At 46.7% G+C, this 27,720-nt stretch overlaps 3 protein-coding genes across 3 annotated transcripts in view; all 3 read left to right on the top strand.

Annotated features, from left to right (window-relative positions):
• LOC308580565 (uncharacterized protein) overlaps nucleotides 1-27,605 on the top strand; it is an 82,676-nt gene extending 55,071 nt beyond the window's left edge. Inside the window, exon 5 of the mRNA XM_081182399.1 lies at nucleotides 26,169-27,605. Within this exon, the coding sequence (XP_081038525.1) occupies nucleotides 26,169-26,206 (38 nt within the window). The 3' untranslated portion in view covers nucleotides 26,207-27,605. The remainder of the gene's footprint in view (nucleotides 1-26,168) is intronic.
• Nucleotides 1-27,720, top strand: part of LOC308580643 (uncharacterized protein) — a 241,891-nt gene that overhangs the window by 16,227 nt on the left and 197,944 nt on the right. The window lies entirely within an intron of this gene.
• On the top strand, nucleotides 97-26,170 carry LOC308580871 (uncharacterized protein). Its single transcript, XM_081183140.1, has 4 exons — nucleotides 97-148; nucleotides 2,095-2,268; nucleotides 17,691-17,864; nucleotides 25,112-26,170. Exons 2-4 carry the CDS (start codon nucleotides 2,136-2,138, stop codon nucleotides 26,146-26,148), a joined length of 1,344 nt encoding a protein of 447 aa, XP_081039266.1. The 5' UTR covers nucleotides 97-148; nucleotides 2,095-2,135; the 3' UTR covers nucleotides 26,149-26,170.

Below are 27,720 nucleotides of genomic sequence, written 5' to 3'. Positions count from 1 at the left end.
GAGAGGACAGGAAGGGGAGGGCGGGGGAGGGCAAGGTCCTCCCCAGCAGAAGCCCCTCCCAGCCCAGTCCCTTCCTGCAAGCAAAGAGAAGGCTGCTTTGTTCTCTCTTGCTTTGCAAAAACTTCCTCGGTGCCCCTCCTGGAATCCGGTGAGTCTCTTCTCTCTTCCCCCTTGGGGTGCAGCGGGGAGAAGGGGGTCCCAGGGCTGCAAGGGAGGAGGCAACCCCCCCCCGTTCAGCTCATGCATGGGGGGGGGGAGACCCCCAAGTCAGGGAGCGGAGGGTCCTGCCCCCAGTTCCTCTCTGCCAAGCCAGGGAGGTGCTGAGTGTCCAGCAGGTCTGCAACTCTCTTCTTCCTTTGGATCAAGATGCTGCCTTCCTTTTTGGGGAGGAGTCTTTGGGGCAACAAAAAGAGGGCATGCAAATAAGCCCCCTTCAGATTGAGGGGAAAGTAGCATCTCATAACACAGAGAAGCATCCGAGGAAGGAGAAGCCCTGTGGAGTGGGGAGATACAGCCCCCCCCCCAAGTGTGGAGACTGGAGGGGAGACCCTCTCCCACCATCTACCAAAATACAATTCCCAGAGTTCCCTGGCAAGAAGGGTGGATTGGTGACCACCCTGGGAATTGCAGTCTTTGGGCAGCAGGGCTGAAGCTGTCTCCTTGCAACTCTCAGGGTCCTGAACCAATTCTGGCTCCCAGGATTCTTGGAAGGAGTCCCTAGGGCCGGGGGAGATCTGGTTTCCATCCTTGTTAAACATCTGCCCCCTCCCAGCAGAGCAAGTGCACAGACTGGCATGTGCCACTCTTGGGAGCAGGAGCTGCATCCAGCCTTGCTCAGCTCAACATTTTTAGGAAGACCATGCCCCTCCTGCCCTGGCAAGGCACTGGGGTGAAGCTGCCACCGCCATCAACATCCTGTATGAGTAATAATAATAATAATAATAACAACAACAACAACCATAATATTTACCTGCCACCCATCTGACTGCGTTTCCCCAGACACTCAGGGCGGCTTCCAACACATATAATATACAGGGCTGCATTCAGGTGTCTCCTAAAGGTCACATAGTTACTCATCTCCTTGACATCTGATGGGAGCGTGTTCCACAGGGAGGGCGCCACTACCAAGAAGGCCCTCAGCCTGCTTCCCTGTAACTTCTCTTCTTGCACTGAGGGAACCACCAGAAGGCCTTTGGTGCTGGACCTCAGTGTCCAGGCTGAACGATGGGGCTGGAGACGCTCCTTCGGGTATCCTAGGCCAAGGCCGTTGAGGGTTTTAAAGCACCAATACTTTGAAAGTAGATCCTTTAGGAGCGTTCTTACATGGTTCCAGCAGCCACTCCCAGCCACCAGTCTAGCCTCCGCATTCTGCAGAACACTAAGTGAATGACACAGAAGTTGCTGCAGACTAAAGTTAGAAAAGCTTTAATTGCTACAAATGGTATAAGAAAACATGATATGGAATTAAAGGAAAAGATGGTGTTGACCTGGAGTGGTTACAGAATTTCTGGTCTCTCCCCGAGTGCCACGGGCCCTGCTCCAAAGAGAGCTTCTCTAAAGAAAGCACAACCAAAAATCACTCCATTTTGCGTGAATAAGGAAAATGAGGAGGTGGCTAAGAAACAGCAGGAACCAGATCCTATTCCCAACCTTTTAGGGTCTCTCAGCAGCTCTAATGAGGAGAAGAAAGAGGTTTGGGGCCCAGCCAGCTCAACTGCCAAGTCATCTCTTGCACTGAGACGTGGGGGCACCTACATGTAATAGCTACTCGGCTGTATTCTGCCCATGCTCTGGGGCTGCAGCTTTCAGGCTTGGGGACAGGATGGTGCCTGGTTTTTGCACCAAGTTCTATCCATAAGCCCCTCTGAGTTCAATGGGGTCCACTCTCAGGTCACTAGTGTGCATACCATGCCATCCTTAAGAAGTGGGGTGAGGTGCAAATAGATTAAATGGGAATCACTGGAGATGTTTCAATGGGGTTTCTGTTGGGAAGGGGCTGCCCCATTTGTGCTTCTCCAGGAGCAGGGGAATATCTAGGGCAGCAGAATCCCTGCAGGGCCTCTGAGGCTCCCTTTGTTTCTTCCTCTCTCCCAGGACCCTGCAGCTTGTGGTGGCTTCTTGACTCCTCAGGAAGGATGAAAGAGACTGATCCTGCAAACCTAGCGAGGATGGAAGGGGGAAGATGGACAGTTGACCTGGTCAGGTTGTCTCCTGCATCCCTCCTTACAGCCTCTGAGCGTTCCCTCCCAGGGACCTCCAAGAGATCTGGTGAGTCCCAGGGGAGGGGAGATGAAGAGGTATTGCGGCTTGTGTATCATTCGTGCACACTCTCTCACCTCTCCAGCCTGCCTTCCAACTCCGGTAAGACCCGGATGAGAGAGGGGGTGGGGTGCGCCGACACTTTTTCGGAACATAAAGAAACAGAAACAGTAGTTTGCTGCCCCCACTTCCTTATCTTAGAACAGCCCTGAAAAGTAAGCTAAGGAAGGAGATTACTCTTCAGTTTTACCGGGCTGCCCCACACTGTGTCACTTTACTGTGGCACAGACAGAAATCCATCAGGCTCTGGTAGGCGACTAAGTGGTCAGGTACTGGTTTAGAATCATAGAATCATAGAGTTGGAAGAGACCACAAGGACCATCGAGTCCAACCCCCTGCCAAGCAGGAAACACCATCAGAGCACTCCTGACATATGGTTGTCAAGCCTCTGCTTAAAGACCTCCAAAGTAGGAGACTCCACCACACTCCTTGGCAGCAAATTCCACTGTCGAACAGCTCTTACTGTCAGGAAGTTCTGGTTTGGCTTCCCTGGCAGAAAGGCATAAAAGGCAGAAACAGGGAAAAGTCCTTTTTCCAGAAGTAAATAAAAAACCACGATGATTCAAACATAAAAGTTGGCACATCTCTTACAAATCCCAAACAGAAAATGAAAACATTTTTCAGTATCAGAACATACAACGAGAATGAAAGTGTGAAACAGAACTCTTCTCCGCATCCCTGGCATCAGGGCAAGTCCTCTTTGCAAGACAGTGGTCTCACATGGCAAGGTATGTTAGGGAATTGCAAGTTGGCTTCCTTAGGTTTTATCCCCTTTGAACCCACGTGGATTCAAAACTCAAAAGCCAATCAGTTCTTTAGATTAATTAGCAACTCGCCAATGGTTAGATAGAAGAACAATAACTCAGGCTTCTTAGGAGCCTCGACAGCCGAATCCTGTTTATCAAAAGGCCTTGAAGATGAAAAGCATTCCCAAAGCCAGACCAGATTCTTTGAGTTGTAAATTAAGCTTCATAACCTTTTTCACACAGAAAGGGCATCTAAGATAGCCAGGTGTCAAGACTACAAATCAGCTAGGAACCTCCTTCCTGCAGATGAAGAAGATAACTTATTCACACTCTTTGAGATAGAAAGTCTGCAATTAAAGAAGCAGATACACATTCCAAGAATTCCACAGCGTTTGGCTTTCCCATAATGCTCTTCTTTAGCATGAGCCAAAGTTTTACCTTAACTAAGAGCCAGTGTGGTGTTCTGGTTAAGAGTGGTATTCACCTAATCTGGTGAACCGGGTTCGCTTCCCCGCTCCTCCACATGCAGCTGCTGGGTGACCTTGGGCTAGTCACACATCTCTGAGGTATCTCAGCCCCACTGACCTCACAGAGTGTTTGTTGTGGGGAAGGAATCTGTAAAGCTAGCGAGGATGGAAGGGGGAAGATGGACAGTTGACCTGGTCAGGTTGACTCCTGCATCCCTCCTCACAGCCTCTGAGAGTTCCCTCCCAGGGACCTCTGAGATATCTGGTGATTCACAGGGGAGGGGAGATGGGGACATGGATGGATGGGGCTGGAGAGGTACTGGGGCTTGCTCATTTTGGGGGTGGGATGGGGCAGGCAGGCAGATGGAGATTGAAAAGTTGAGCACCTTTTTGGGCTCCTCCACCTGCCTTCCAGCGCCTTTGACATCTGCAGGTAATTTGAGCCAGGAATACGTCACAGCTCCCCGGCCACCGCAATGTATTGGCGCCAGTACTGTGCTCTGAATGCCCTACCAATGTCAGAGAACTCGCTGATCCATTGCGCAGCACTAGAAGCCATGATTCTTTAAATTACCTGATCCTAATTTCAGGACTGATTGCCGATGGGGCCTGTGTGTTTTGCCTTTTTCTTTTCTTTTAGGAATAACTTTTCATTTTCTTTTAAAAACAAGGATCATATAAGACTAATATATGATACAAATATGTAGACTAAATAAATTTGCAGGAATAACATGTCGTTCCTCGTTGGTGATCAGTGTATGAGTTCTGGGTTCATGAATTGGTATAAATTGAAACAAAAAAGGGTAAACAGCGGAGAACAGAGAACATTCAACATCGCATAGCCGAATTCCTAGTCAGAATCTCTTGTGGCTGTTGGGCTTAGATTAAGTGTGAGTAATAGTCATTTTCCATCTTCTCTTACCAATTAAACTATACACAGTTGGTCTCCTCATGAAAATGAGTGGAGATTGCCGAGGGAGGGAGTCAGGCTGTGCCCTGGCCAAAGGCCTGGTGGAACAGCTCTGTCTTGCAAGCCCTGCAGAAAGATGTCAAGTCCCACAGGGCCCTGGTCTCTTGTGACAGAGTGTTCCACCAGAGATGACTGACCTTGCATATGGGGTGGATTCCAGGATTGAGCCAAATCAAATCTATCCCAAATAAAAGCCAAGCAATATGTCAGTTAATATCAGCCAACAAAGGCAGTGAAAACTATTGTAAGGCCTCACATCTAACTTCAGTCCTTCCTTTATCACAAGCATTCATTAACTTTGTTCAGTAATGGATGTGAACCACGTCCCCTTCGCTCTGAGTGGGGTTGGGGTCCGGGGCAGCGATGCAGAGTTAGCACGACTTACCCTAACATGGCAGTGCATTGATGGGGGAGGGGTCAGGTGGTGGGTTTGATGGTTCTGTATCATCTGCGCCCCGGTCACAGTATGCTGGCAGTGTGGCCCATTGGTTTCAAGAGAGTCTGGCACCCCTCAGGCATGCTCAAATGTTGGGGGATTGAAGATGCCACACATTTACAATGCTGTTAATTTATACTTCAAGGCTGTCCTCTTGAGGCTGAAACGGAGCACTCTCAAGTCTCTTAGTGAGTTGGGGGGGCGGGGAACTCTGTTCAATAATCTGGAGCTCCATTTCTTCCTGAGGCGATAATTATCTTCTCTCTTCATTGCAGATGGTGATGAATGGGAAGGGAAGAACAAGGGGGACCACAACAGAATCCACATATCAGAGAAATCAAATAAATATCCAGAGTATGGAGAGAACATCGGCCAGAGCTCCCAGTCCACCTCCCATCAACGAAAGAGCTTCATTCGGCGGGATAGCCTCACTTCACATGAAAGAATTCATAGAGGAGAGAAATTGTATCACTGCAGAGAATGTGGAAAGAGCTTCAGTCGAAAGGATCATCTCACTTCCCATCAAAGAATTCATACAGGGGAGAAACCCTATCAGTGCTTGGAATGTGGAAAGAGGTTTAATCAAAGCATACATCTCACTTCCCATCAAAGAATTCATACAGGGGAGAAACCCTATCAGTGCTTGGAATGTGGAAAGAAGTTTAATCAAAGCATACATCTCACTTCCCATCAAAGAATTCATACAGGGGAGAAACCCTATCAGTGCCTGGAGTGTGAAAAGAGCTTCAGTCACAGGCACACTCTCACTTACCATCAAAGAATTCATACAGGGGAGAAACCCTTTCAGTGCCTCAAATGTGGGAAGAGCTTCAGTTGCAACTCAATTCTCACTTCCCATCAAAGAATTCATTCAGGGGAGAAATCCTTTCAGTGCTTGGAATGTGGAAAAAGCTTCAGTCAGAGGCAGGGTCTCACTTCCCATCAAAGAATTCATACAGGGAAGAAACCATATCAGTGCTTCGAATGTGGAAAGAGCTTCAGTCGAAAGGACACTCTCACTTCACATGAAAGAATTCATAGAGGAGAGAAATTGTATCACTGCAGAGAATGTGGAAAGAGCTTCAGTCGAAAGGATCATCTCACTTCCCATCAAAGAATTCATACAGGGGAGAAACCCTATCAGTGCTTGGAATGTGGAAAGAGGTTTAATCAAAGCATACATCTCACTTGCCATCAAAGAATTCATACAGGGGAGAAACCCTATCAGTGCCTGGAATGTGAAAAGAGCTTCAGTTGCAACTCAAATCTCACTTGCCATCAAAGAATTCATTCAGGGGAGAAATCCTTTCAGTGCTTGGAATGTGGAAAAAGCTTCAGTCAGAGGCAGGGTCTCACTTCCCATCAAAGAATTCATACAGGGAAGAAACCACATCAGTGCTTCGAATGTGGAAAGAGCTTCAGTGAAAGCAGCAGTCTCATTTTGCATCAAAGAATCCATACAGGGGAGAAACCCTATCAGTGCTTTGAATGTGGGAAGAGTTTCAGTCAAAGCCCCCATCTCATAATCCATAAAAGAATCCATACAGGGGAGAAACCATATCAGTGCTTGGATTGTGGAAAAAGCTTCAGTCACAAACAACATCTCACTTCCCATCAAAGAATTCATACAGGGGAGAAACCCTTTCAGTGCTTCAAATGTGGGAAGAGCTTCAGTCACAGATCACATTTCACTTCCCATCAAAGAATTCATACAGGGGAGAAAACCTCTTAGTGTTTGGAATGTGGGAAGAGCTTCAGTCAGAGTGCCACTCTCATGGCCCACCAAATAATTCATACAGAGTTGAAAGCATATCAGCGTATGGAATGTGGATAAAATTTCACTCGTAAAAAAGTCAATTCAAGAACTCACAGCAGGGTGAATAATCAAATGGTAGATTCGGAATCTAGTCCAACTCCCGCCAATGCAGAAATCTCATTTCAAGCATCCATGACAGATGGCCATCTAACTTCTTCTTAAATACCTCCAATGAAGGAGAGTCCACCCCCTTCTGAGGGAGTTCCTTTTCACTGCTGGCTCTTACTTTCAGAAAGTTCTTCCTGATCTTTAGGAGAAATCTCCTTTTGTGTTGCTTGAATCACCTCTTTAGATTCCTTCAAGACCTTGAGAACGACTTCTGTAAGTCTGAGAATGTCCAGGGGATTGGACCATGCTCTATATTCGGGGGGAAACCCATGGAGAGGAGTCCGATATAGTGCTTAAGTCATCTAGGAATTGGTCAGATTGTCATAATTACAGACATACTTACTGGTTTGAACAGAAGTGATTCTTATTCCAGGGGAAGTGGTGACTGTGAGATTATAGGCGCTCTCGCCAATATTGTCCAAACGTCCAGTAAAACTTTGACACAGCAGACCAATAGGTTACCCGCTAAGTTCGACGTATTGGGAGGATAGGTTTAGGGCCGTGTGGTATTGCTTCATTGTATGTGGGGTCCCTATAAAGGGAACTTCTTCCTCTAGGTGGGAGGGAGACTGGTCAATTTACCATCAGTTGAATGTAACATTTAAGTCAGATTTTTAAAAACGGATTTGCAGAACAAAACTCACAGTTTGAAAGGGAGTTATGAAGCTCCAGGGTTAAAATAGTATCTAAAATGTATAACATATTATTTGAGTGGGACACAAAGAATGCAATGATGAAATCATCAATGAGAAGCTGGGCCAGAGATGTAGGACACAACATTGATTTTGCTTTATGGGAACAACTGTGGAAAGCAAATTTAAGGTTTGCATCTAGCTAAATGCTAAGGGGAAACTTCATGAAGATGATGCAGAGGAGTCAATCAAGATCATCAAGGGTCTGAAACCAAGCCTTATGAGGAGGGCTTGAAGGAACGGGGGTGGGGGCCGTATCTATTTCAAGTGAAGTTTGCTGAAATCTACGCTTGCGACATGGGCTGTCATAAGTCCAGAGTTTCCCGGACATTTCAGCAATTTCCGCCCAGACGCTGCTTACAATTCTGGACATATGGCAACCATATCTGTATACGGTGGTTTTCAAACAGCTTAGTTTCTGAACAACTTTGAACTCAAATGCTGCAAACCTGGAAGTCAGTGTTCCAGCTTGTGAACTTTGCTTCGGAAGCCGAACGTGCTCCTGAGCTTCTGTTTTCACTGTTGCGCTGCTAATTTGTGTTCCCCTGCATTGTAATCAAAGCCTTCTTCTGTTTTCACTGTTGCGCTGCTAATTTGCACCCCCCCCATTGTAATCAAAGCCTTCCATTTCTGATTGCAGTGTTCTCAGGTGATTGTTGTTGTTTTGTCGTTTATTCGTGTCCGACTCTTCGTGACCCCATGGAACAGAGCACGCCAGGCACTCCTGTCTTCCACTGCCTCCCGCAGTTTGGTCAAACTCATGCTGGTAGCTTCGCGAACACTATCCAACCATCTCATCCTCTGTCGTCCCCTTCTCCATGGGCCCTCCATCTTTCCCAGCATCAGGGTCTTTTCCAGGAAGTCTTCTCTTCTCATGAGGTGGCCAAAGTATTGGAGCCTCAGCTTCACGATCTGTCCTTCCAGTGAGCACTCAGGGCTGATTTTGGAGCTTATATCTGGTGCTTTTGTTTTTGCTAAAAGAAATTGCGTTTTTATTTGGCTTTTTGTGTGTGACTGTGGCTTGTTCTTCATTTTTGATTGAGTGTGTGACTGTGGCAATGTATAAAATCCCCCATCCAAACAATGTCTATCATCAGTGCAGGTAAGAAAAAAATAATAATTTTAATTTTAATCTACAGTACTGTTTTCTTTATTTTGTAGTACAGTACATTGATTATTGCTTTCATTTCATGCATCAATGGTCTCGTTAAATAGTATAATTCATGTTAAGTTGCTGTTTTAGTTGTTTTTAAAAGTCTGGAACGGATTAATCTGTTTTGCATTACTTTCTTTTTTAAATTTTATAGAGTTCAGGATCTTTTGTATACATATATTATCTCCTTCCAATTTTTAAATTTCCCATACAATTTTTAAATTTTCCTCCTCTTCCCCCCCCGTATACCCATTGGAAGGGTTCAAACAATTACCCTCAGCCACGGGCATAGCGTTTTTAGTTTCCACCGAATGTCTTTTGTTCTAGTAGTTTTTATCCATTCAAGATAGGGGTTCCCTCTGTTCCTTATTGTGGTGTTGTGGTGGACTTGATCTTCCACGTTGTTTCCTGTGACATGACTGCAACAATGTCCGACTGAATAAGTTCAAACAAATAACTATTCCATGCCTCTACTGTCCATTTTCCTCTCTCTTTCCAGCCTAAAGCTATCGTTGCCTTTCCCGCTAATATCATAGCTTTGAAGGTAAACTGGTCACCTTTCTCTATTGCCATGTTTCCAAGTATACCCATTGTCATGAAATCAAAATCTATTGCAAGCTTCACTTTTAAAATTTCATTAATAATCTTTAGGATTTTTTCCCAGAATTCCTTTACCTCTGGGAATTCCCAGTACATATGGGAAAACCATCCCTTGACTTGTTTACAGTGCCAACAGCTAGAATTCAATCCTGCTACCATATTAGCAAGCTGGACTGGAATTCTGTACATTTTAGAAAGAATTTTAATTTCAGCTCTCTAAATTTGCTTACTTTAATCTCATCTGTTCCTTTCATTATCCTTTCGACAGTTGATTCACTAACTTGTTCTTCCTTTCTCCACATCTTTTGAATAAGTTGGGTTGTCTGTTTCTTATTTGTAATCATTCTCTTATAGATTTTACTTATCATTCCTTGTTTCGTTTTTTCCATTTGTTGGTATAGTTCCTCTACTGGCACTTCTAAACTCCTATTTCCTGTCTCTTGGACTTTGGAAATTTTGTTGTATAGTCCTCCAATTTTTAACCAATATTGGTTACCTATATTTTCTATTACTTCCTGCAATGACTTTAAGGACTCTCCTCTATACATGCCTTTAACTATATGATATCCCAAATTTTCTTCAAAGTCTGATATACCTTCTGTTGCAGCTTCTCTCTAGAACATTTAATTATTACACCCTGGGGGATTTTATCCCCTTAGGCCCTCGGCAGAGATGTGCTCGTTCCACATCTTCTGCCTTCAAACTAACTCCTTGAGTACTACTACTACTACTACTAATAATAATAATAATTTATTATTATTTATACCCCACCCATCTGGCTGGGTTTCCCCAGCCACTCTGGGTGGCTTCCAACAAAACACTAAAATAAAATAAGATATTAAACATTAAAAGCTTCCCTAAACAGGGCTGCCTTCAGATGTCTTTAAAAGTTTGGGAGTTATTTTTCTCTTTGATATCTGATGGGAGGGCGTTCTACAGGGTGGGTGCCACTACCGAGAAGGCCCTCTGCCTGGTTCCCTGTTACTTGGCTTCTCATACCGAGGGAACCGCCAGAAGACCCTCGTCACTGGACCTCAGTGTCCGGGCAGAACGATGGAGGTGGAGCATAGACAGGTTCTCAAAGTTTCTTCCAACTCTTTAGCCTGTATTTCTTCCGGAATTCCTCCCAAAATCATATTAGCTGTTCTCTGGGGGTCCGGCAATTCTGCCCCCTGTTTAGATAGTGTAGTTACTTCTTTTCATTTTCCTGGGCTAGCTCTTTAGCTTGAATTGCTAACTGCTTCACCCCTTCAATTTTGACTCCTTCAAGCATTACAAAATATAAATCCTAGTTAAAATATTTTTTAAAACTTCCACCACATTCACCACACGTCTCTTGGTTATCTTGCTCGCCTTTACATCTGTTCTTCAATCATTTCCCTTCCTTAGGTTCTTTCATAATCCGTCAAATCTTTATGTTCTCTGTATTCTTCACAAGGTTAGTCTAAGCGCAGCCAAACTTTCACATTTGAGCCCTGCTTGTATAAATATTCATTTAAGCATTCCCATTGTTTCTGTATTATAGTTTTGGATTTATGCCTTATTAAATCCGTCAATTTTGCTAACTCCAGGTACTCACATAGTTTACTTAACCAGTCCCCTTTTGTTGGGATATAATTTCCTTTCCAATGACTGGCTACCAACATTTTTGCTGCTGTTGTTGCATACAGAAAGATGTTAATTTTGTCTTTGGGGATATGCTTACTCAAGATTCCTAGTAAATATGCTTCTGCCCTCCTGATATATGATACTTTTATCAATTTTTTAATCTCTTCATGGATCATCTCCCAAAATTTTCTGATCTCTGGACATGTCCACCACATATGGTATAGAGTGCCTTTCATTCTATTACATCTCCAGCATTTATTACTATTTGATCTATTCGTTTTTGCCAGTCTGTCTGGTGCCATATACCATCTGTGGTGCATCTTCATATAATTATCTCTTAATGAATACTAAGCTGTAAAATTCATATTTTTTCCCCAAAACTTTTTCCAATCTTCAGAATCAATTGTATATCCTAAATCCCGTTCCCACTTTAGAATATTCTCTCCTTTGACTTCTTGATCTGGGAGGACTTTATCTAATAATCTATATATTTTGGAGAGTTTTTTTGATTATTTTGTAAAGCCTCTCTTTCTAATTTTGATATTTTATTTCCCAAATCCCCTAGTTTTTATATCTTTCTTGTATGTAGCCTTAAGTTGGAAATATTCTAACCAATTTATTCCCAGTATTTTGAGTTCTTCGTATTCTTTTAATTTGATACAGTGGTACTTCGGGTTACATACGCTTCAGGTTACATACGCTTTAGGTTACAGACTCCGCTAACCCAGAAATAGTGCTTCAGGTTAGGAACTTTGCTTCAGGATGAGAACAGAAATCGTGCTCCGGCAGTGTGGCAGCAGCAGGAGGCCCCATTAGCTAAAGTGGTGCTTCAGGTCAAGAACAGTTTCAGGTTAAGTACGGACCTGGGTGGATGGAGCAGCCAAGTAATTTCGTTGTCCCCGAGAGGGGGCAATGACAATAAAGATATTATTATTATTATTATTATTATTAATTATTATTATTATTATTACCTCCGGAATGAATTAAGTACTTAACCTGATGTACCACTGTATTTTCATTCATTCCTTCTGCTAAATCTCTATAAATTGGCCAGGCAATTTTTTTTTTAATGTCGAGGTTGCCTCTATTGGAGAGGTCCACCTTGGAGTTCTTTCTATAATTCTCTCTTTTGTTCTCTCCCATACCTCAAATAGGGCCTTTCTCACAAGGCGGTTCGTAAATCCTTTATGCAATTGCATTTTCCCATAGAATAAATATCCATGCCAACCGTATATTTTGTCCCAGCCTTCTAGTTCCAAAACTTCAGTATCTTTTAGTAACATCCACTCTTTCATCCAACTCCAGCATGCTGCTTCAAAATATCTTCTTAAATCTGGGACTGCAAACGCCCCCGTTTCTTTTGGCCCCATCATTATTTGATTTTATTCTGGCTTTCTTCCCTTGCCATATAAAATTGGCAAGGTCTCTTTGCCAGCTTTTAAAATATTTTGTCCCAATTATTATTGGGATAGTTTAAAATAAAAATAGGATTATGTTTCTGTGTGAACGTAAACAAAGATCCTTGGAGACTCTGGCAGAAGTTGAACAAACAAGAAAGATTATTTTACAGAGGAAAGTTGAAAAAAACAAAGGATGTGTCAGGAGATAGATAATGTTCTTTCAGGAAACAGTAAACCTATTAATAAATTGTACTAAATTTAGTGTGTGTTACAGGCTTCTAAACAAAGTAGTAAATGCACAGCTTCTTTTAAACTTCTGTTGCTTCTTTTAAGTTATTCCTCTTCGATGTTACAGGTGTCTAGAGAGGATGGCCAATTCTGAGCTTATTTGCAGTTATTTCACTTCAGCTCCTTAACTTAGTTGTTGCAGCTTAATATTTTGATTCTTAAACAAGGTGGTACTTTCTGTCAGTTTCCACGCTCCTGAGGTACTTCTGACAGTATAGAAGACCCAGGGGGTCACCACACCCTTCATAACTGGTTTGGGGTTCTTCTCTTTCTAGAAGATCTTTCCCTTCCTGACTTAAATGAGATCCAAGTAGACAGTATCCTCACAGCTTCTACTTCTACTACTGAAGCTGATGGAAGGCACTCCGGGCCACTGAGGCTGCCTGAGCCTCGAGCGACAGCAAAGGCTCCAGGAGTACCCCCAAGCTGTGAACCTGCTCCTTTGGAGGAAACGTGACCCCGTGAAGAGCAGGTGGCCTAGGGAACCACCCACTAACAGTGCCTTATCTGGATTGAGCTTAAGTTTGTTGGCTCTCTCCAGTCCATTACAGAGGCAAGACACTGGTCCAGCACTTCCACTGCCTCACCTGCAGATGTAAAGGAGAAACAGAGCTGAGTGTCATCAGCATACTGCTGACAACATACTCCAAACCTCCAGATAACCCCACCCAGCAGTTTCATGTAGATGTTTAACAACCTGGGGGATAGGCTAGAGCCCTGCGGAACCCCACATTGAAGGTTCCATGGGGCTGAAAATCACTCCCCATGTACCACCTGGCTTACTTCTGACCTGGCTTACTTCTCAGCAGATGTGCCAATTTGAATAAAATAATAGGAGGGCCCAGGCAATCACTGTCCAGCAGAATTGATCATATGATGCCGTGCACACACACTATTTGAATGGCAGTGCCAGTTTGGAGGTGCCAGGACCCCACAAATATTTTATTGGCAAAGCCGATCAGCCCCTAGGAGTTGGCTCTTGTGCGTCAGAACCGCAAAGGGCTGGGCTGCAGATTCTTCCACCCGGATCTCTGCAACTGCTGAGAAGAGTTGAGTGCTGACTATTCCTGGCTCCCTGGAGCAGCCCTTGTTTCTGCTAATAAAGAGTTAGCTTCACATGCTCTCTGCGATTTTTGCTGGCTGGCTCTAAGATTCCATGAATCCAAACTCCCTGGAGGAAGGGGGTGCGGTGGGACTAGGACCCCCACCCCCGCTTTACTTCAATCAGATATCTGAGCAGGAGGAAGACGCCAAGGCAGCTCTGGAGCCCCTCCAGGAAATTTTCTGCCAGCGTCCCTAACCGTCCCCTGGCAATGCTTGGCTGGGCTTCCCTCCCCACACCCTCTTCCTCCCAGGCTAATGGATGAGATGATGCCACACCCCCCCCCAGCATTTTAATGTCAATCAACTTTTTTTGGGGGGGACAACGGGACCTTGGCCCCTAGGAGTTGGCTCCTGTGCCTCTTTCCACCCCCTCCCTGGGGAGTCAACCCTGAGGGCCCTCTTTGGTGATGGGGACCCTCATGTGAAGGACAAGGGAGGTCGGGGTTCGAATCCCCACGACGGGGTGAGCTGCTGTTGGCCTGTCCCAACTTCTGGCAAGCTAGCAGTTCAAAAACATACCAGTACAAGCAGTTGTGGCATTTCTGTGCACTCTGGTTTTCACCAATGTACTGTACCCCATTACGCCAGAAGCGGTTTAGTCCTGCTGGCCACGTGACACGGAAAAGCTGTCTGTGGACAAACGCCAGCCTCCTCGGCCTGACAGCGGAGACGAGCGCCCCAACCCCACAGTCGCCTTTGACTGGACGTAACCGTCCAGGGTTCCTTTACCTTTTGAATATCCCAGTGTTATTATGCGTGGGGGGAGGGTAATCTCTTGCAGGGGGAGGGGCTTCATCCTGCCATGCAAGCCCTGCCTCTGGTTTGCAGAAAGCTGCGAAATCTGCACATGCCCAGAGTATGGAGGATTTTCAAAACTGTGGTTATGTTTGGTGTGGGGAAGAAAGGGGGGGGAGCTGTCTGCGGACAAAGGTCCAGGGGTCCTTCACCTTCGCCTTCCCTTTGGTGGGCATCGCACGTCAGTTTCCGCAAAGGGGCCCCTGGGGGTGCAGGGCAGGGGAGCATCTCTTGGCCCCCCAGGAAAAGAGAAACGGGTGTGTGGGGGGAGAATTCCAAGGAGACCCTGCAGGTCCCCAACTTCGCAGCCGGATCCCTCGTACCCTGCCGGTGGGTCCCAGGGAAGGCGCTTCCACATTCAGCTTTTTAGTCATTTCCAAGTACGGATCCAGATTCACACTGAAGACTGCAGAAACCCCCATCTCCGTTGTCGTCAGTCTACATAAGACGGGGGGGGGGGGGGCAGATGGAGAAGGGAGGGCAGCCCCTAGAGCGCAGAAGCAGGAAAACGGCAGGCAGGGAGAGGGAGGGGCCCCGGATCTATGCAATCCAGCTGCAAAGTGGGAACCCAACACCTGCAGGGCTTGCATGGCAGGATGAAGCCCTTCCCGCGCAGGAGATTACCCTCCCCCCACGCACAATAACACTGGGATATTCAAAAGCAAAAGGACCCCTGGACTGTTATGTCCAGTCAAAAGCGACTGTGGGGTTGGGGCGCTCGTCTCCGCTGTCAGCCCCCCCCCCCATCTTAGGCAGACGAACGACAAGGGAGGTGGGGGTTCCCCGTTACCATTCTGCCGTGTGCATCTGGATCCCTACTTTGAAATGACTAAATAATTGAATGTTAAAGGGCCTTTCTTGGAAGCGCCTTCCCTGGGACCCACCGGCAGGGTACGTGGGATCCGGCTGCGATGTTGGGGACCTGCAAGGTTTCCTTGGAAGTCTCCCCCCCTACACACACACACACACACACACAGACGTTTCTCTTTCCCTGGAGGGCCAAGAGATGCTCCCCTGCCCTGCACCCCCAGGGGCCCTTGATGCAGAGTCCTTGGCCCAGATGGAGAAAGGAGGGCAGCCCTAGAGCGCAGAAGCAGGCAGGGATGGGGCGGTCTGGGTGCCCTCGGCTTGCCAAGGGTTAAAAGGAGCAGAGCTGGATTCCTAGAGAGGACAGGAAGGGGAGGGCGGGGGAGGGCAAGGTCCTCCCCAGCAGAAGCCCCTCCCTGCCCAGTCCCTTCCTGCCAGCAAAGAGGAGGCTGCTTTGTTCTCTCTGCTTTGCAAAAACTTCCTCGGTGCCCCTCCTGGAATCCGGTGAGTCTCTTCTCTCTTCCCCCTTGGGGTGCAGCGGGGAGAAGGGGGTCCCAGGGCTGCAAGGGGGGAGGCTCATGCATGGGGGGGGGAGACCCCCAAGTCAGGGAGCAGAGGGTCCTGCCCCCAGTTCCTCTCTGCCAAGCCAGGGAGGGGCTGAGTGTTCAGCAGGTCTGCAACTCTGTTCTTTGGGGCAACAAAAAGAGGGCATGCAAATAAGGCCCCTTCAGACTGAGGGGAAAGTCGCATTTCATAACATAGAGAAGCAACGATGGAATCCGTGGAAGGAGAAGCCCTGTGGAGTGGGGAGATACAGCCCCCCCCCCAAGTGTGGAGCCTGAAGGGGAGACCCTCCCCCACCATCTACCCAAATACAATTCCCAGAGTTCCCTGGCAAGAAGGGGGGATTGGTGACCACTCTGGGAATTGCAGTCTTTGGGCAGCAGGGCTGAAGCTGTCTCCTTGCACCTCTCAGCGTCCTGAACCAATTCTGGCTCCCAGGATTCTTGGGAGGAGTCCCTAGGGCCGGGTGAGATCTGGTTTCCAACCTTGTGATGGATCAGCAGCTAAACATCTGCCCCCTCCCAGCTGAGCCAGTGCACAGAGTGGCATGTGCCACTCTTGGGAGCAGGAGCTGCATCCAGCCTTGCTCAGCTCAACATTTTTAGGAAGACCATGCCCCTCCTGCCCTGGCAAGGCACTGGGGTGAAGCTGCCACGTCATCAGCATGCTGTGTGAATAATAATAATAATAATAATAATAATAATAATAATAATAATAGTATTTACCTGCTACCCAGTTGACTGGGTTTTCCCAGACACTCAGGACGGCTTCCAGCACATACAATATACAGGGCTGCCTTCAGGTGTCTTCTAAAGGTCACATAGTTACTCATCTCCTTGACATCTGATGGGAGCGTGTTCCACAGGGAGGGCGCCACTACCAAGAAGGCCCTCAGCCTGCTTCCCTGTAACTTCTCTTCTTGCATTGAGGGAACCGCCAGAAGGTCCTTGGTGCTGGACCTCAGTGTTCAGGCTGAATGATGGGGGTGGAGACGCTCCTTTGGGTATCCTAGGCCAAGGCCGTTGAGGGTTTTAAAGCACCAACACTTTGAAAGTAGATCCTTTAGGAGCGGTCTTACATGGTTCCAGAAGCCACTCCCAGCCACCAGTCTAGCCTCCGCATTCTGCAGAACACTAAGTGAATGACACAGAAGTTGCTACAAATGGTATAAGGAAACATGATATGGAATTAAGGGGAAAGATGGTGTTGACCTGGAGTGGTTACAGAATTTCTGGTCTCTCCCGAGTGCCCCGGGCTCTGCTCCAAAGAGAGCTTCTCTAAAGAAAGCACAACCAAAAATCACTCCTTTTTGCGTGAATAATGAAATTCAGGAGGTGGCTAAGAAACAGCAGGAGCCAGATCCTATTCCCAACCTTCTAGGGTCTCTCAGCAGCTCTAATGAGGAGCAGAAAGAGGTTTGGGGCCCAGCCAGCTCAACTGCTAAGTCATCTCTTGCACTGAGACGTGGGGGCACCTACATGTAATAGCTACTCGGCTGTATTCTGCCCATGCTCTGGGGCTGCAGTTTTCAGGTTGGGGACAGGATGGTGCCTGGTTTTTGCACCAAGTTCTATCCATAAGCCCCACTGAGTTCAATGGGAGTCTACTCACAGGTCACTAATGTGCATACCATGCCAGCCTTACGAAGTGGGGTGAGGTGCAAACAGATTAAATGGGAATCACTGGAGATGTTTCAATGGGGTTTCTGTCGGGAAGGGGCTGCCCCATTTGTGCTTCTCCAGGAGCAGGGGAATATCTAGGGCAGGAGAATCCCTGCAGGGCCTCTGAGGCTCCCTTTGCTTCTTCCTCTCTCCCAGGACCCTGCAGCTTGTGGTGGCTTCTCGACTCCTCAGGAAGGATGAAAGAGACTGAATCTGTAAACCTAGCGAGGATGGAAGGGGGAAGATGGACAGTTGACCTGGTCAGGTTGTCTCCTGCATCCCTCCTCACAGCCTCTGAGCGTTCCCTCCCAGGGACCTCCGAGATATCTGGTGAGTCCCAGGGGAGGGGAGATGGGGACATGGATGGATGGGGCTGGAGAGGTACTGGAGCTTGCTCATTTTGGGGGTGGTATGAGGCAGTCAGGCGGATGGAGTTTGAGAAGGTGAGCACCTTTTTGGGCTCCTCCACCTGCCTTCCAGCGCCTTTGACATCTGCAGGCAATTTGAGCCAGGAATACGTCACAGCTCCCCTGCCACCGCGATGTATTGGCGCCAGTACTGGGCTCTGAATGCCCTACCAATGTCAGAGAACTCACTGATCCGTCGCGCAGCACTAGAAGCCATGATTCTTTAAATTACCTGATCCTAATTTCAGGACTGATTGCCGATGGGCCTCTGTGTTTTGCCTTTTACTTTTCTTTTAGGAATAACTTTTCCTTTTCTTTTAAAAACAAGGATCATATAGGACTAATATATGATACAAATATGTAGACTTCTCAGTCTTCTCATATGATTCTCAAAACTAGTAGAAGTAATTTGAAGGAATTTCTATAACATATGGTTCATCATTAGTGGTCAGTGTATCAGTTCTGAGTTCATGAATTGGTTTAAATTGGGCGGGGGGGGGGAGGAGAGATAGGAGAGAACAGAGCAACAGAACAAATGACTGATCCATCGCACAGCACTAGAAGCTGATCCTAAATTTTTAAATTACGTGATCCTAATTTCAGGATTGACTGCAGGTGGGGCCTCCGTGAGTTGCCACACTATCTTTTCTTTTTGGAACAACTTTTTATTGCTTTTAAAAGCAAGGATTATAGGACTAATAAATGATACAAATGTATAGACTCATTCTTCTTCGTTGTGCTTAGATTAAGTGTGAGTAATAGTCATTTTCCATCTTATGTTACCAATTAAACTACCCTTATTTTTCGCTCTATCGGACGCACTTTTTCCCCTCCAGAAATGAAGAGGAAGTGTTTGTGCGTCCTATGGAGTGAATGCAGGCTTTCGCTGAAGCCTGGAGGGCGATAGGGGTCGGTGCGCAGCGGGGGTTGGTGCTGCACACCCGGGCTTCAGGCTGCTGTCCGCGAGCCTTTGGAGCCCGGCGGGAACTCCTGCCGCGCTCCAAAGGCTTGTGGATAGCTGCCTGTTCTGGGGGCCCCAGCCCCGCAGCTAAAAACGAAGCCAAGAGAGCTAGCGGGATCCATCCCGCTCGCTGTCTTGGCTTCTGCCAAAGCCTCCCGCAGCCTCTCCCGGCTGGAGAGTTTGCGTGCGACTAAAGAGGAAGCCAAGACAGCCAGCGGAATGGATCCCACTCACTGTTTTGGCTTCTTTGCTCTTTGGGGACGCTGTTTACAATTCTGGATGTATGGCAACCATGTCTATATACAGTGGTACCTCGGTTCTCAAACAGCTTAGTTCCTGAACAACTTTGAACTCGAATGCTGCAAACCTGGAAGTCAGTGTTCCAGTTTGCGAACTTTGCTTCGGAAGCCGAACGTGCTCCTGAGCTTCTGTTTTCACTGTTTTCACTGTTGCGCTGCTAATTTGTGTCCCCCCTCATTGAAATCAAAGCCTTCTTCCTTCTGTTTTCACTGTTCCGCTTTTTATTTGGCTTTTTCGTTTTTGTGACTGTGGCTTGTTCTCTGTTTTTGATTGATTGTGTGACTGCGGCAATGTATAAAAGCCCCATCCAAACAATGTCTATCAATCAGTGCAGGTAAGAAAAAATAATAATTTTAATTTGAATCTAAAGTACTGCCTTCTTTCTTTTATAGTACAGTACATTGATTATTGCTTTCATTTTATGGATGAATGCTCTCGTTAGATAGTAAAATTCATGTTAAATTGCTGTTTTTGTTTTTAAAAGTCGAATTGGTTAATCTGTTTTGCATTACTTTCTTTATTTAAAATTTATTTTATTTTATTCAAGTTTAGGATTTCTTACATACATATATTATGTTCTTACAATTTTTAAATTTTCTCATACAATTTTTAAATTTTAAATTATACCCATTGTCATGAAATCATAGAATCATAGGATCATAGAGTTGGAAGAGACCACAAGGGCCATCGAGTCCAACCCCCTGCCAAGCAGGAAACACCATCAGAGCACTCCTGACATATGGTTGTCAAGCCTCTGCTTAAAGACCTCCAAAGTAGGAGACTCCACCACACTCTTTGGCAGCAAATTCCACTGTCGAACAGCTCTAACTGTCAGGAAGTTCTTCCTAATGTTTAGGTGGAATCTTCTTTCTTGTAGTTTGGATCCATTGCTCCGTGTCCACTTCTCTGGAGCAGCAGAAAACAACCTTTCTCCCTCCTCTATATGACATCCTTTTATATATTTGAACATGGTTATCATATCACCCCTTAACCTCCTCTTCTCCAGGCTAAACATGCCCAGCTCCCTTAGCCGTTCCTCATAAGGCATCGTTTCCAGGCCTTTGACCATTTTGGTTGCCCTCCTCTGGACACGTTCCAGTTTGTCAGTGTCCTTCTTGAACTGTGGTGCCCAGAACTGGACACAGTACTCCAGGTGAGGTCTGACCAGAGCAGAATACAGTGGCACTATTACTTCCCTTGATCTAGATGCTATACTCCTATTGATGCAGCCCAGAATTGCATTGGCTTTTTTAGCTGCTGCGTCACACTGAAATCAAAATCTATTGAAAGCTTCCCTTTAAAAATTTCATTAATAACCTTTAGGATTTTTTTCCAGAATTCCTTTACCTCTGGGAATTCCCAGTACATATGGGAAAACCATCCCTTGGCTTGTTTATGTGAGGAGAATCAGAACTTACAGGGTTAAACAGTTCTGAGTGACGTCTCACATTCTGAGGCGTGGCTATGTTCACATACGGGTATGTTTCTCTGTGTGTGTGCTCTCTTTCGCTTTTGATGGCAGAAATATGCCAGCCAATTCGCCGGGCTGATTTATGTTGTTATTCTACTTATTAAAGACTATTGGACATAAGAGAAAAGCCTGCATTCAGCTTGATTAATTTTCCACACACAGCAACAGCTTTCCCCACTGCGTGAACTCTGCTAAAGCCTTACGTAAGAGAGCTAAGGGAGCTGGAAGAAGTTTTCGCTCGGCACGGATGTCCAGTGACGCAGCAAGGAAACGTGCCGGGCGCCATTTTATCTAACAGGTTATGGGGGGTCAGCCAAGCTTTTGAAGCTGTTGCTGCGTTGTGCCTCTGTGTGGGGGAAGCCAGCTGAGCTGAGCTAGAGCCAGTTGGAGTTTTGCCTAACGTTTTGAGGCAGAGAGAAGCTCGCTGGGAGGATCTGATCTGCAGAACCGGATGCCGGAGGAGCTGCAGAACCGGGTGCCGGAGGAGCAGAAAGCCCTGGGAGCTATCGTGCTCAGTTTGGAGGGCTCACAGCTGCCTTTGGTAGAGGGGCTGGAGACTGCTCATGAGGCCTACCAGGCACTAGAGAGAGTGCATCACAGGACCACAGCTGGGGCAAAAATCCACACTACCAGACGCTTGTTTGAGATGAAGCTGCGTCCTGGTGATAGCATCAGACAGCATGTGACTGAGATCCTTTCTGTTTTCAACCAGCTGAGACTGTTGCAAGTCAACTTTTCTGAGGAACTGAAAGTTTATATTTTGATCAGCTCTTTGGACAAAAGTTATGACAATTTGTGTCTAACTTTGGAATCGATGAATCCAGCCGATCTTACGCTGCAGTATGTGACTGGTCGCTTATGTGACGAACAGGAACGCCGCCTAAGAGAGGGCCGAGCTGGCACAGAGAGCCCATCCGGTTGCAGGGGGGGGGGCCAGGCCAGCGGAAGGCACAGTTCAGGCTTTTTCCACTCGTCGCTGCTTTATCTGTGGGTCGGTTGAACATCTGCGTCGATCCTGCCCCCGGAGAGCCAGAGAGGCTGGGCAGGATGTCTCCAAGGTCGCTTCCCATGGCAGTCAGCCAGGTTTCCATGGCAGCCAGTCCAGGAGAGGGGGCCAGTGTGGGAATGCGCAGGGAGGACGTGACACAGGAAGTCAGGACGGTTCTTATCACCTAGCTGCCTCCATGGCAACACTAAGGGACAACTCCAGTGAGGGCAGAGTGCTGCGTTGGGTCATTGATTCAGGAGCCAGTCACCATCTGATGCCAGTGTCACCTAGTGGTGAAATGTGGAACTGCAGGGCTGTTTCAACTGGGAAAACAGTCATTTTTGCTGATGGGTCACAGAGACATTTAACGACTGTTGGAAATGTGTTTGTTTCTTTTTTTACAGGCAGAGCTGGAGGTCTACATTGTGCCTGAAATGAAATATTGTCTTTTATCTGTATCTTGTATTTTACAGGAAGGGTATAAGATTTGCTTTGAAAATAATGTCTGTTCTATTTCCAGGGGTGGGAGGCAACTGGTCAGTGTTGCATGTCAGAACAACCTCTTTGTTCTGGAGACACCTCTGGAGGGAAAGGGGGACGCTGAGGAAGCACAGGCGAAGTGTGCAAACGTTCCACCTCATGATTCATGTGCTCATTTGTGGCACAGGAGAATGTCACATGGCTGTTGGGAAGGTATCCAGAAGTTGCCCGAGTGCACTGTAGGTTGCAAGATGAAAGCATGTGGAAAATCCCTAAATTGTAGGGCATGCAGAAGGGTAAAGGTAAAAGGGTGCAGTTATCCCAGATTGGAAAGGGTAACCACAAAGCCTTTTGAGCTTGTGGTCCCATGCCAGAGAGTCTGGGCGGGGCCAGATTTGCGCTGACGCTGACAGATGATTTTACCCAGAACGCCTGGGTCTTCTCGCTGAAAAGCAAAAGCGAGGCAGCGCAACTGATCAAAGATTGGGTTGCGGCAGTGGAACTACAGTTTTCCACCAAGGTGCAGAGTTTCCAGAGTGACCGAGGCGCAGGGTTCACTGGGTCTGCTCTGCAGAGTTTCTTCCGCCAGAAGGGAATACGTCACAGGTTGACGGTTACTACTTCTCCTCAGGAGATTGGTGTGGCGGAGCGCAGCAGCAGGGCACTAGCTGAAGCAGCTGGCGCTTTACTGTTTGACTCTGGTTTGCCTCAGAGTTTTTTGGGGGGAGGCGGTGAAGACGGTCAATTTCACGATGAACCGGTCCTACAATTCAGTGGTAGGTGACACCCCGTATTTCTTGGTGCACCAGAAGAAGCCGATGGTGCATTTCTTCCGTGTGTTTGGTTGCGAAGCCTGGGTGCTTGTGCCAAAGGTTCAACGAAAGAAAGGTGACCCGAGGTCCCGGAAAATGATATTTTGTGGGTACGAGCCTGGGACAAAGGGGTGGAGGTTTGCATATCCAGATGGTGATCAGTCCAGGATTCTAGTCAGCAGAAATGCTGAGTTCTGTGAGCAGAATGGTTGGTCAAGGATCCATGCGAATCCTGACGTTCTCTCAGAATGTCTGCTTGATTCTGAGGAGGAGGGAGAGGCAGAAGCTGAACCTGTTGATGAGGACCAGGTCGCTGACCAGGGTCAAGAACAGGATTGGGCATCTCCACAGGTTGTTAAAAGAGAACCCAAGAGTGAGCCTTCGTCTCCTGTTAGCAAAGTTCAGAAGGCTCGAAGACGCAGTAAGTCAGAGGGGGAGCCTTCTGGTACCAGTGACACACTTGCTGGCCCCAGTGGGTCAGAGAGAGCACCTGAGACAGTGCTCAGACGTTCCGCACGCTCCACGAAGGGGGTGAATGCAGGCTTTCGCTGAAGCCTGGAGGGCGATAGGGGTCGGTGCGCAGCGGGGGTTGGCACTGCACACCCGGGCTTCAGGCTGCTGTCTGCGAGCCTTTGGAGCCCGGCAGGAACTCCCGCCGCATTCAAAAGGCTTGTGGATAGCTGCCTGTTCTGGGGTTGGGGGAAGCTCAGGCTTCCCCCGCCCCAGCCCCACAGCTAAAAACGAAGCCAGGAGAGTTAGCGGGATCCATCCCGCTCGCTGTCTTGGCTTCTGCCAAAGCCGCCCGCAGCCTCTCCCGGCTGGAGAGTTTGCGCGTGACTAAAGAGGAAGCCAAGACAGCCAGCGGGATGGATCCCGCTCACTGTCTTAGCTTCTTTGCTCTTTGGGGCTGGGGGGGAAATCATTTTTTCCCCTTTATTTCCCCCCTAAAGACTAGGTGCGCCCTATGGTCCGGTGCACCCTATGGAGCTAAAAATACGGTATACAGAGTTGGTCTCCTCATGAAAATGAGAGATTCAAGGTGAAGTAAGAGATTTAGAAAAAAGTTTAAATTTAGACCAAATTTAGATTGAGGCAACAGCTGGTGGGGAGTGTGCAGGTGAAGATGTTCCTGCTTGTTTCAGAGGAGACACGGACGTTGCTGGATCCTGACAAGAGAGCTTTGCGTAAGGAAGTCAAGGAGGAGAATTGTGGGATCATGGACCCTATCATTACACATCAATTTTCAAATTCCATACATACCTCTATTTCGGGGTGGCCAACTTCCAAGAGACTGCGATCTACTCACAGAATTAAAAACTGGGAGTGATCTACCCCTGTTTTTGAGGGGTTCAGGTCAAAGTTGTTGAGCTTTTATTAGCAACTCACCAAAGGAGCGCTGGGGGAAAACCAGCCTCCAGCCTCGGTTTGTAAGCTCTGTCTTCCATTCTCCAACAATGGAAGGAGGATCCGGGAGGGGGCCAGCGATTGACTGCGATTGACCAAAACCTTGCAGGGATCTACCAGTAGATCGTGATCGACCTGTTGGACACCCCTGCTCTATTTGATGAACCTCCACTATTTGGATGGAGACCAACAGCATCTGAGATTCTAACATCCACACCGTGAGCCCTGAATGGAGGGATATCAACTGTTTGTTAATATTCTTTGTCTAGTCATGCCTTTTAAAACAATGACCAGGCTTGTCTGAACCACCCAGGCCTTCTTAAATGTGGGCTTGAGAGTTTTTAGGAAAGTTGAAGTAATTTCTGTCAGGTTTGTTGTTTTGGCTTCTGTTTGCATTTGATTGACCAAAGAGATGACTGACCTTGAATATGGGGTGGATTCCAGGATTGAGCCAAATAAAATCTATCCCAGATAAAAGCCAAGCAATATGTCAGTTAATACCAGCCAACAAAGGCAGTGAAAACTATTGTAAGGCCTCACATTTAACTTCAGTCCTTCCTTTATCACAAGCATTCATTAACTTTGTTCAATGATGGATGTGAAGCACGTCCCCTTCGCTCTGAGTGGGGTTGGGGTCCGGGGCAGCAATGCAGAGTTAGCACGACTTACCCTAACATGGCAGTGCATTGATGGGGGAGGGCTCAGGTGGTGGGTTTCTTCCTGAGGCGATAATTATCTTTTCTCTTCATTGCAGTTGGTGATGAATGGGAAGGGAAGAACAAGGGGGACCACAACAGAATCCACATATCAGAGAAATCAAATAAATATTCAGAGTATGGAGAGAACATTGGCCAGAGCTCCCAGTCCACCTCCCATCAACGAAAGAGCTTCATTCGGAGGGATAGCCTCACTTCACATGAAAGAATTCACAGAGGAGAAAAATTGTATCACTGCACAGAATGTGGAAAGAGCTTCAATCGGAAGTATAATCTCACTTCCCATCAAAGAATTCATACAGGGGAGAAACCCTATCAGTGCTTTGAATGTGGAAAGAGCTTCGGTCACAGCCAGGGTCTCACTTCCCATCAAAGAATTCATACAGGGAAGAAACCATATCAGTGCTTCGAATGTGGGACGAGCTTCAGCCAGAGCAGCAGTCTCACTTCGCATCAAAGAATACATACAGGGGAGAAACCCTATCAGTGCTTGGAATGTGGGACGAGCTTCAGCCAGAGCAGCAGTCTCACTTCGCATCAAAGAATACATACAGGGGAGAAACCCTATCAGTGCTTGGAATGTGGGAAGTGCTTCAGTCACAGATCATATCTCACTTCCCATCAAAGAATTCATACAGGGGAGAAACCCTATCAGTGCTTGGAATGTGGGACGAGCTTCAGTCAGAGCAGCAGTCTCACTTCCCATCAAAAACTTCATAAAGGAGAGAAACCACATCAGTGCTTGGAATGTGGGAAAAGTTTCAGTCAAAGCCCCCATCTCATAATCCATAAAAGAATCCATACAGGGGAGAAACCATACCAATGTTTGGAATGTGGGAAGAGTTTCAGTCACAGACATCATCTCACTTCCCATCAAAGAATCCATACAGGGGAGAAACCATATCAGTGCTTCGAATGTGGGAAGAGTTTCAGTCAGAGATCACATCTCACTTCCCACCAAAGAATCCATACAGGGGAGAAACCTTATCAGTGCTTGGAATGTGGAAAGAGCTTCAGTCACAGCCGCAGTCTCACTTCCCATCACAGAATTCACACCAGAGAGAAATCTTCTTAGTGTTTGGAATGTGGGAAGAGTTTCAGTCAGAGTGCCACTCTCATGGCCCACCAAATAATTCATACAGGGTTGAAAGCATATCAGCGCATGGAATGTAGACAAAATTTCCCTCGTAAAAAAGTCAATTCAAGAACTCACAGCATGGTGAATAATAGAATGGTAGATTCGGAATCTAGTCCAACACCTGCCAACGCAGAAAAAAATCATTTCAAGCATCCATGACAGATGGCCATCCAACTTCTTCTTAAATACCTCCAATGAAGGAGAGTCCACCCCCTTCTGAGGGAGTTCCTTTTAACTGCTGGCTCTTACTATCAGAAAGTTCTTCCTGCTCTTTAGGAGAAATCTCCTTTTGTGTTGCTTGAATCACCTCTTCAGATTCCTTCATGACCTTGAGAAGGACTTCTGTATGTCTGAGAATGTCCAGGGGATTGGACCATGCTCTATATTCGGGGGGAAACCCATGGAGAGGAGTCTGATATAGGGCTTAAGTCGTCTAGGCATTGGTCAGATTGTCATAATTACAGACATACTTACTGGTTTGGATGGAGGTATTCTTATTCCAGGGGAAGTGGTAACTGTGAGATTACAGGCGCTCTTGCCAATATTGTCCAAACGTCCAGTAAAACTTTGACACAGCGGACCAATAGTTTACCCGTTGAGGTTGACGTATTGGGAGGTTAGGTTTAGGGCTGTGTGGTATTGCTTAATTGTATGTGGGGTCCCTATAAAGGGAACTTCTTCCTCTAGGTGGGAGGGTGACTGGTCAAGTTACCATCAGTTGAATGCAACATTCAAGTTAGATTTTTAAAAACGGATTTGCAGAACAAAACTCACAGTTTGAAAGGGATTTATTAGGCTCCAGGGTTAAAATATTATCTAAATATTACTTGAGTGGGACACAAAGAATGCAATTATGAAATCATCAATGAGAAGCTGGGCCAGAGATGTAGGACACAACATTGACTTTCCTTTATGGGAACAACTGTGGAAAGTAAATTTAAGGTTTACAGCTAGCTACATGCTAAGGGAAAACTTCATGAAGATGATGCAGAGGAGTCAATCAAGATCATCAAGGGTCTGAAACCAAGCCTTATGAGGAGGGCTTGAGGGAACTGGGGGGGGGGGGCGTATCTATTTCAAGTGAAGTTTGCCGAAATCTACACTTGCAACATGGGCTGTCATACGTCCAGATTTTCCCGGACATTTGAGCAATTTCCGCCCAGACACTGCTTACAATTCTGGATGTATGGCAACCATATCTGTATACAGTGGTACCTCGGTTTAAAAACAGCTTAGTTCCTGAACAACTTTGAACTCAAATGCTGCAAACCTGGAAGTTGTGGGAATGTTCTGGGGTGCAGGAGAGGATATATTGACTAATTATATCCTTATCCAACTTGTGCTAACAAGTTCCCAAAATATCAGCAGAGTTTATAAACATTCCCCTTTAAGTGCGCAACGGTAACGTGTGCACAGGTTCGCTAGAACCTCTATAATAATTACCCTGGTAATTTCCCCTTTAGTTCTCTCTTAAAATACAAGACACGACACAGTCTTCATAAAAGTATA

Source organism: Podarcis bocagei (genome assembly GCF_964188305.1).
Source record: "Podarcis bocagei genome assembly, chromosome: 2".
Lineage (NCBI taxonomy): Eukaryota > Metazoa > Chordata > Lepidosauria > Squamata > Lacertidae > Podarcis > Podarcis bocagei.
The sequence above is the reverse complement of the archived record's forward strand: the minus strand, read 5'-3'. Positions and strand labels throughout refer to the sequence as shown.

What these genes read in the sequence shown, in the direction of transcription:
- LOC308580871 (XM_081183140.1), top strand. Translation starts at nt 2,136, where the DNA reads ATGAAAGAGACTGATCCTGCAAACCTAGCGAGGATGGAAGGGGGAAGA. An exon ending in AGGGACCTCCAAGAGATCTG is followed by an intron (nt 2,269 to 17,690) that starts GTGAGTCCCAGG and finishes CCTCTCTCCCAG; the next exon opens with GACCCTGCAGCTTGTGGTGG. An exon ending in AGGGACCTCCGAGATATCTG is followed by an intron (nt 17,865 to 25,111) that starts GTGAGTCCCAGG and finishes TCTTCATTGCAG; the next exon opens with TTGGTGATGAATGGGAAGGG.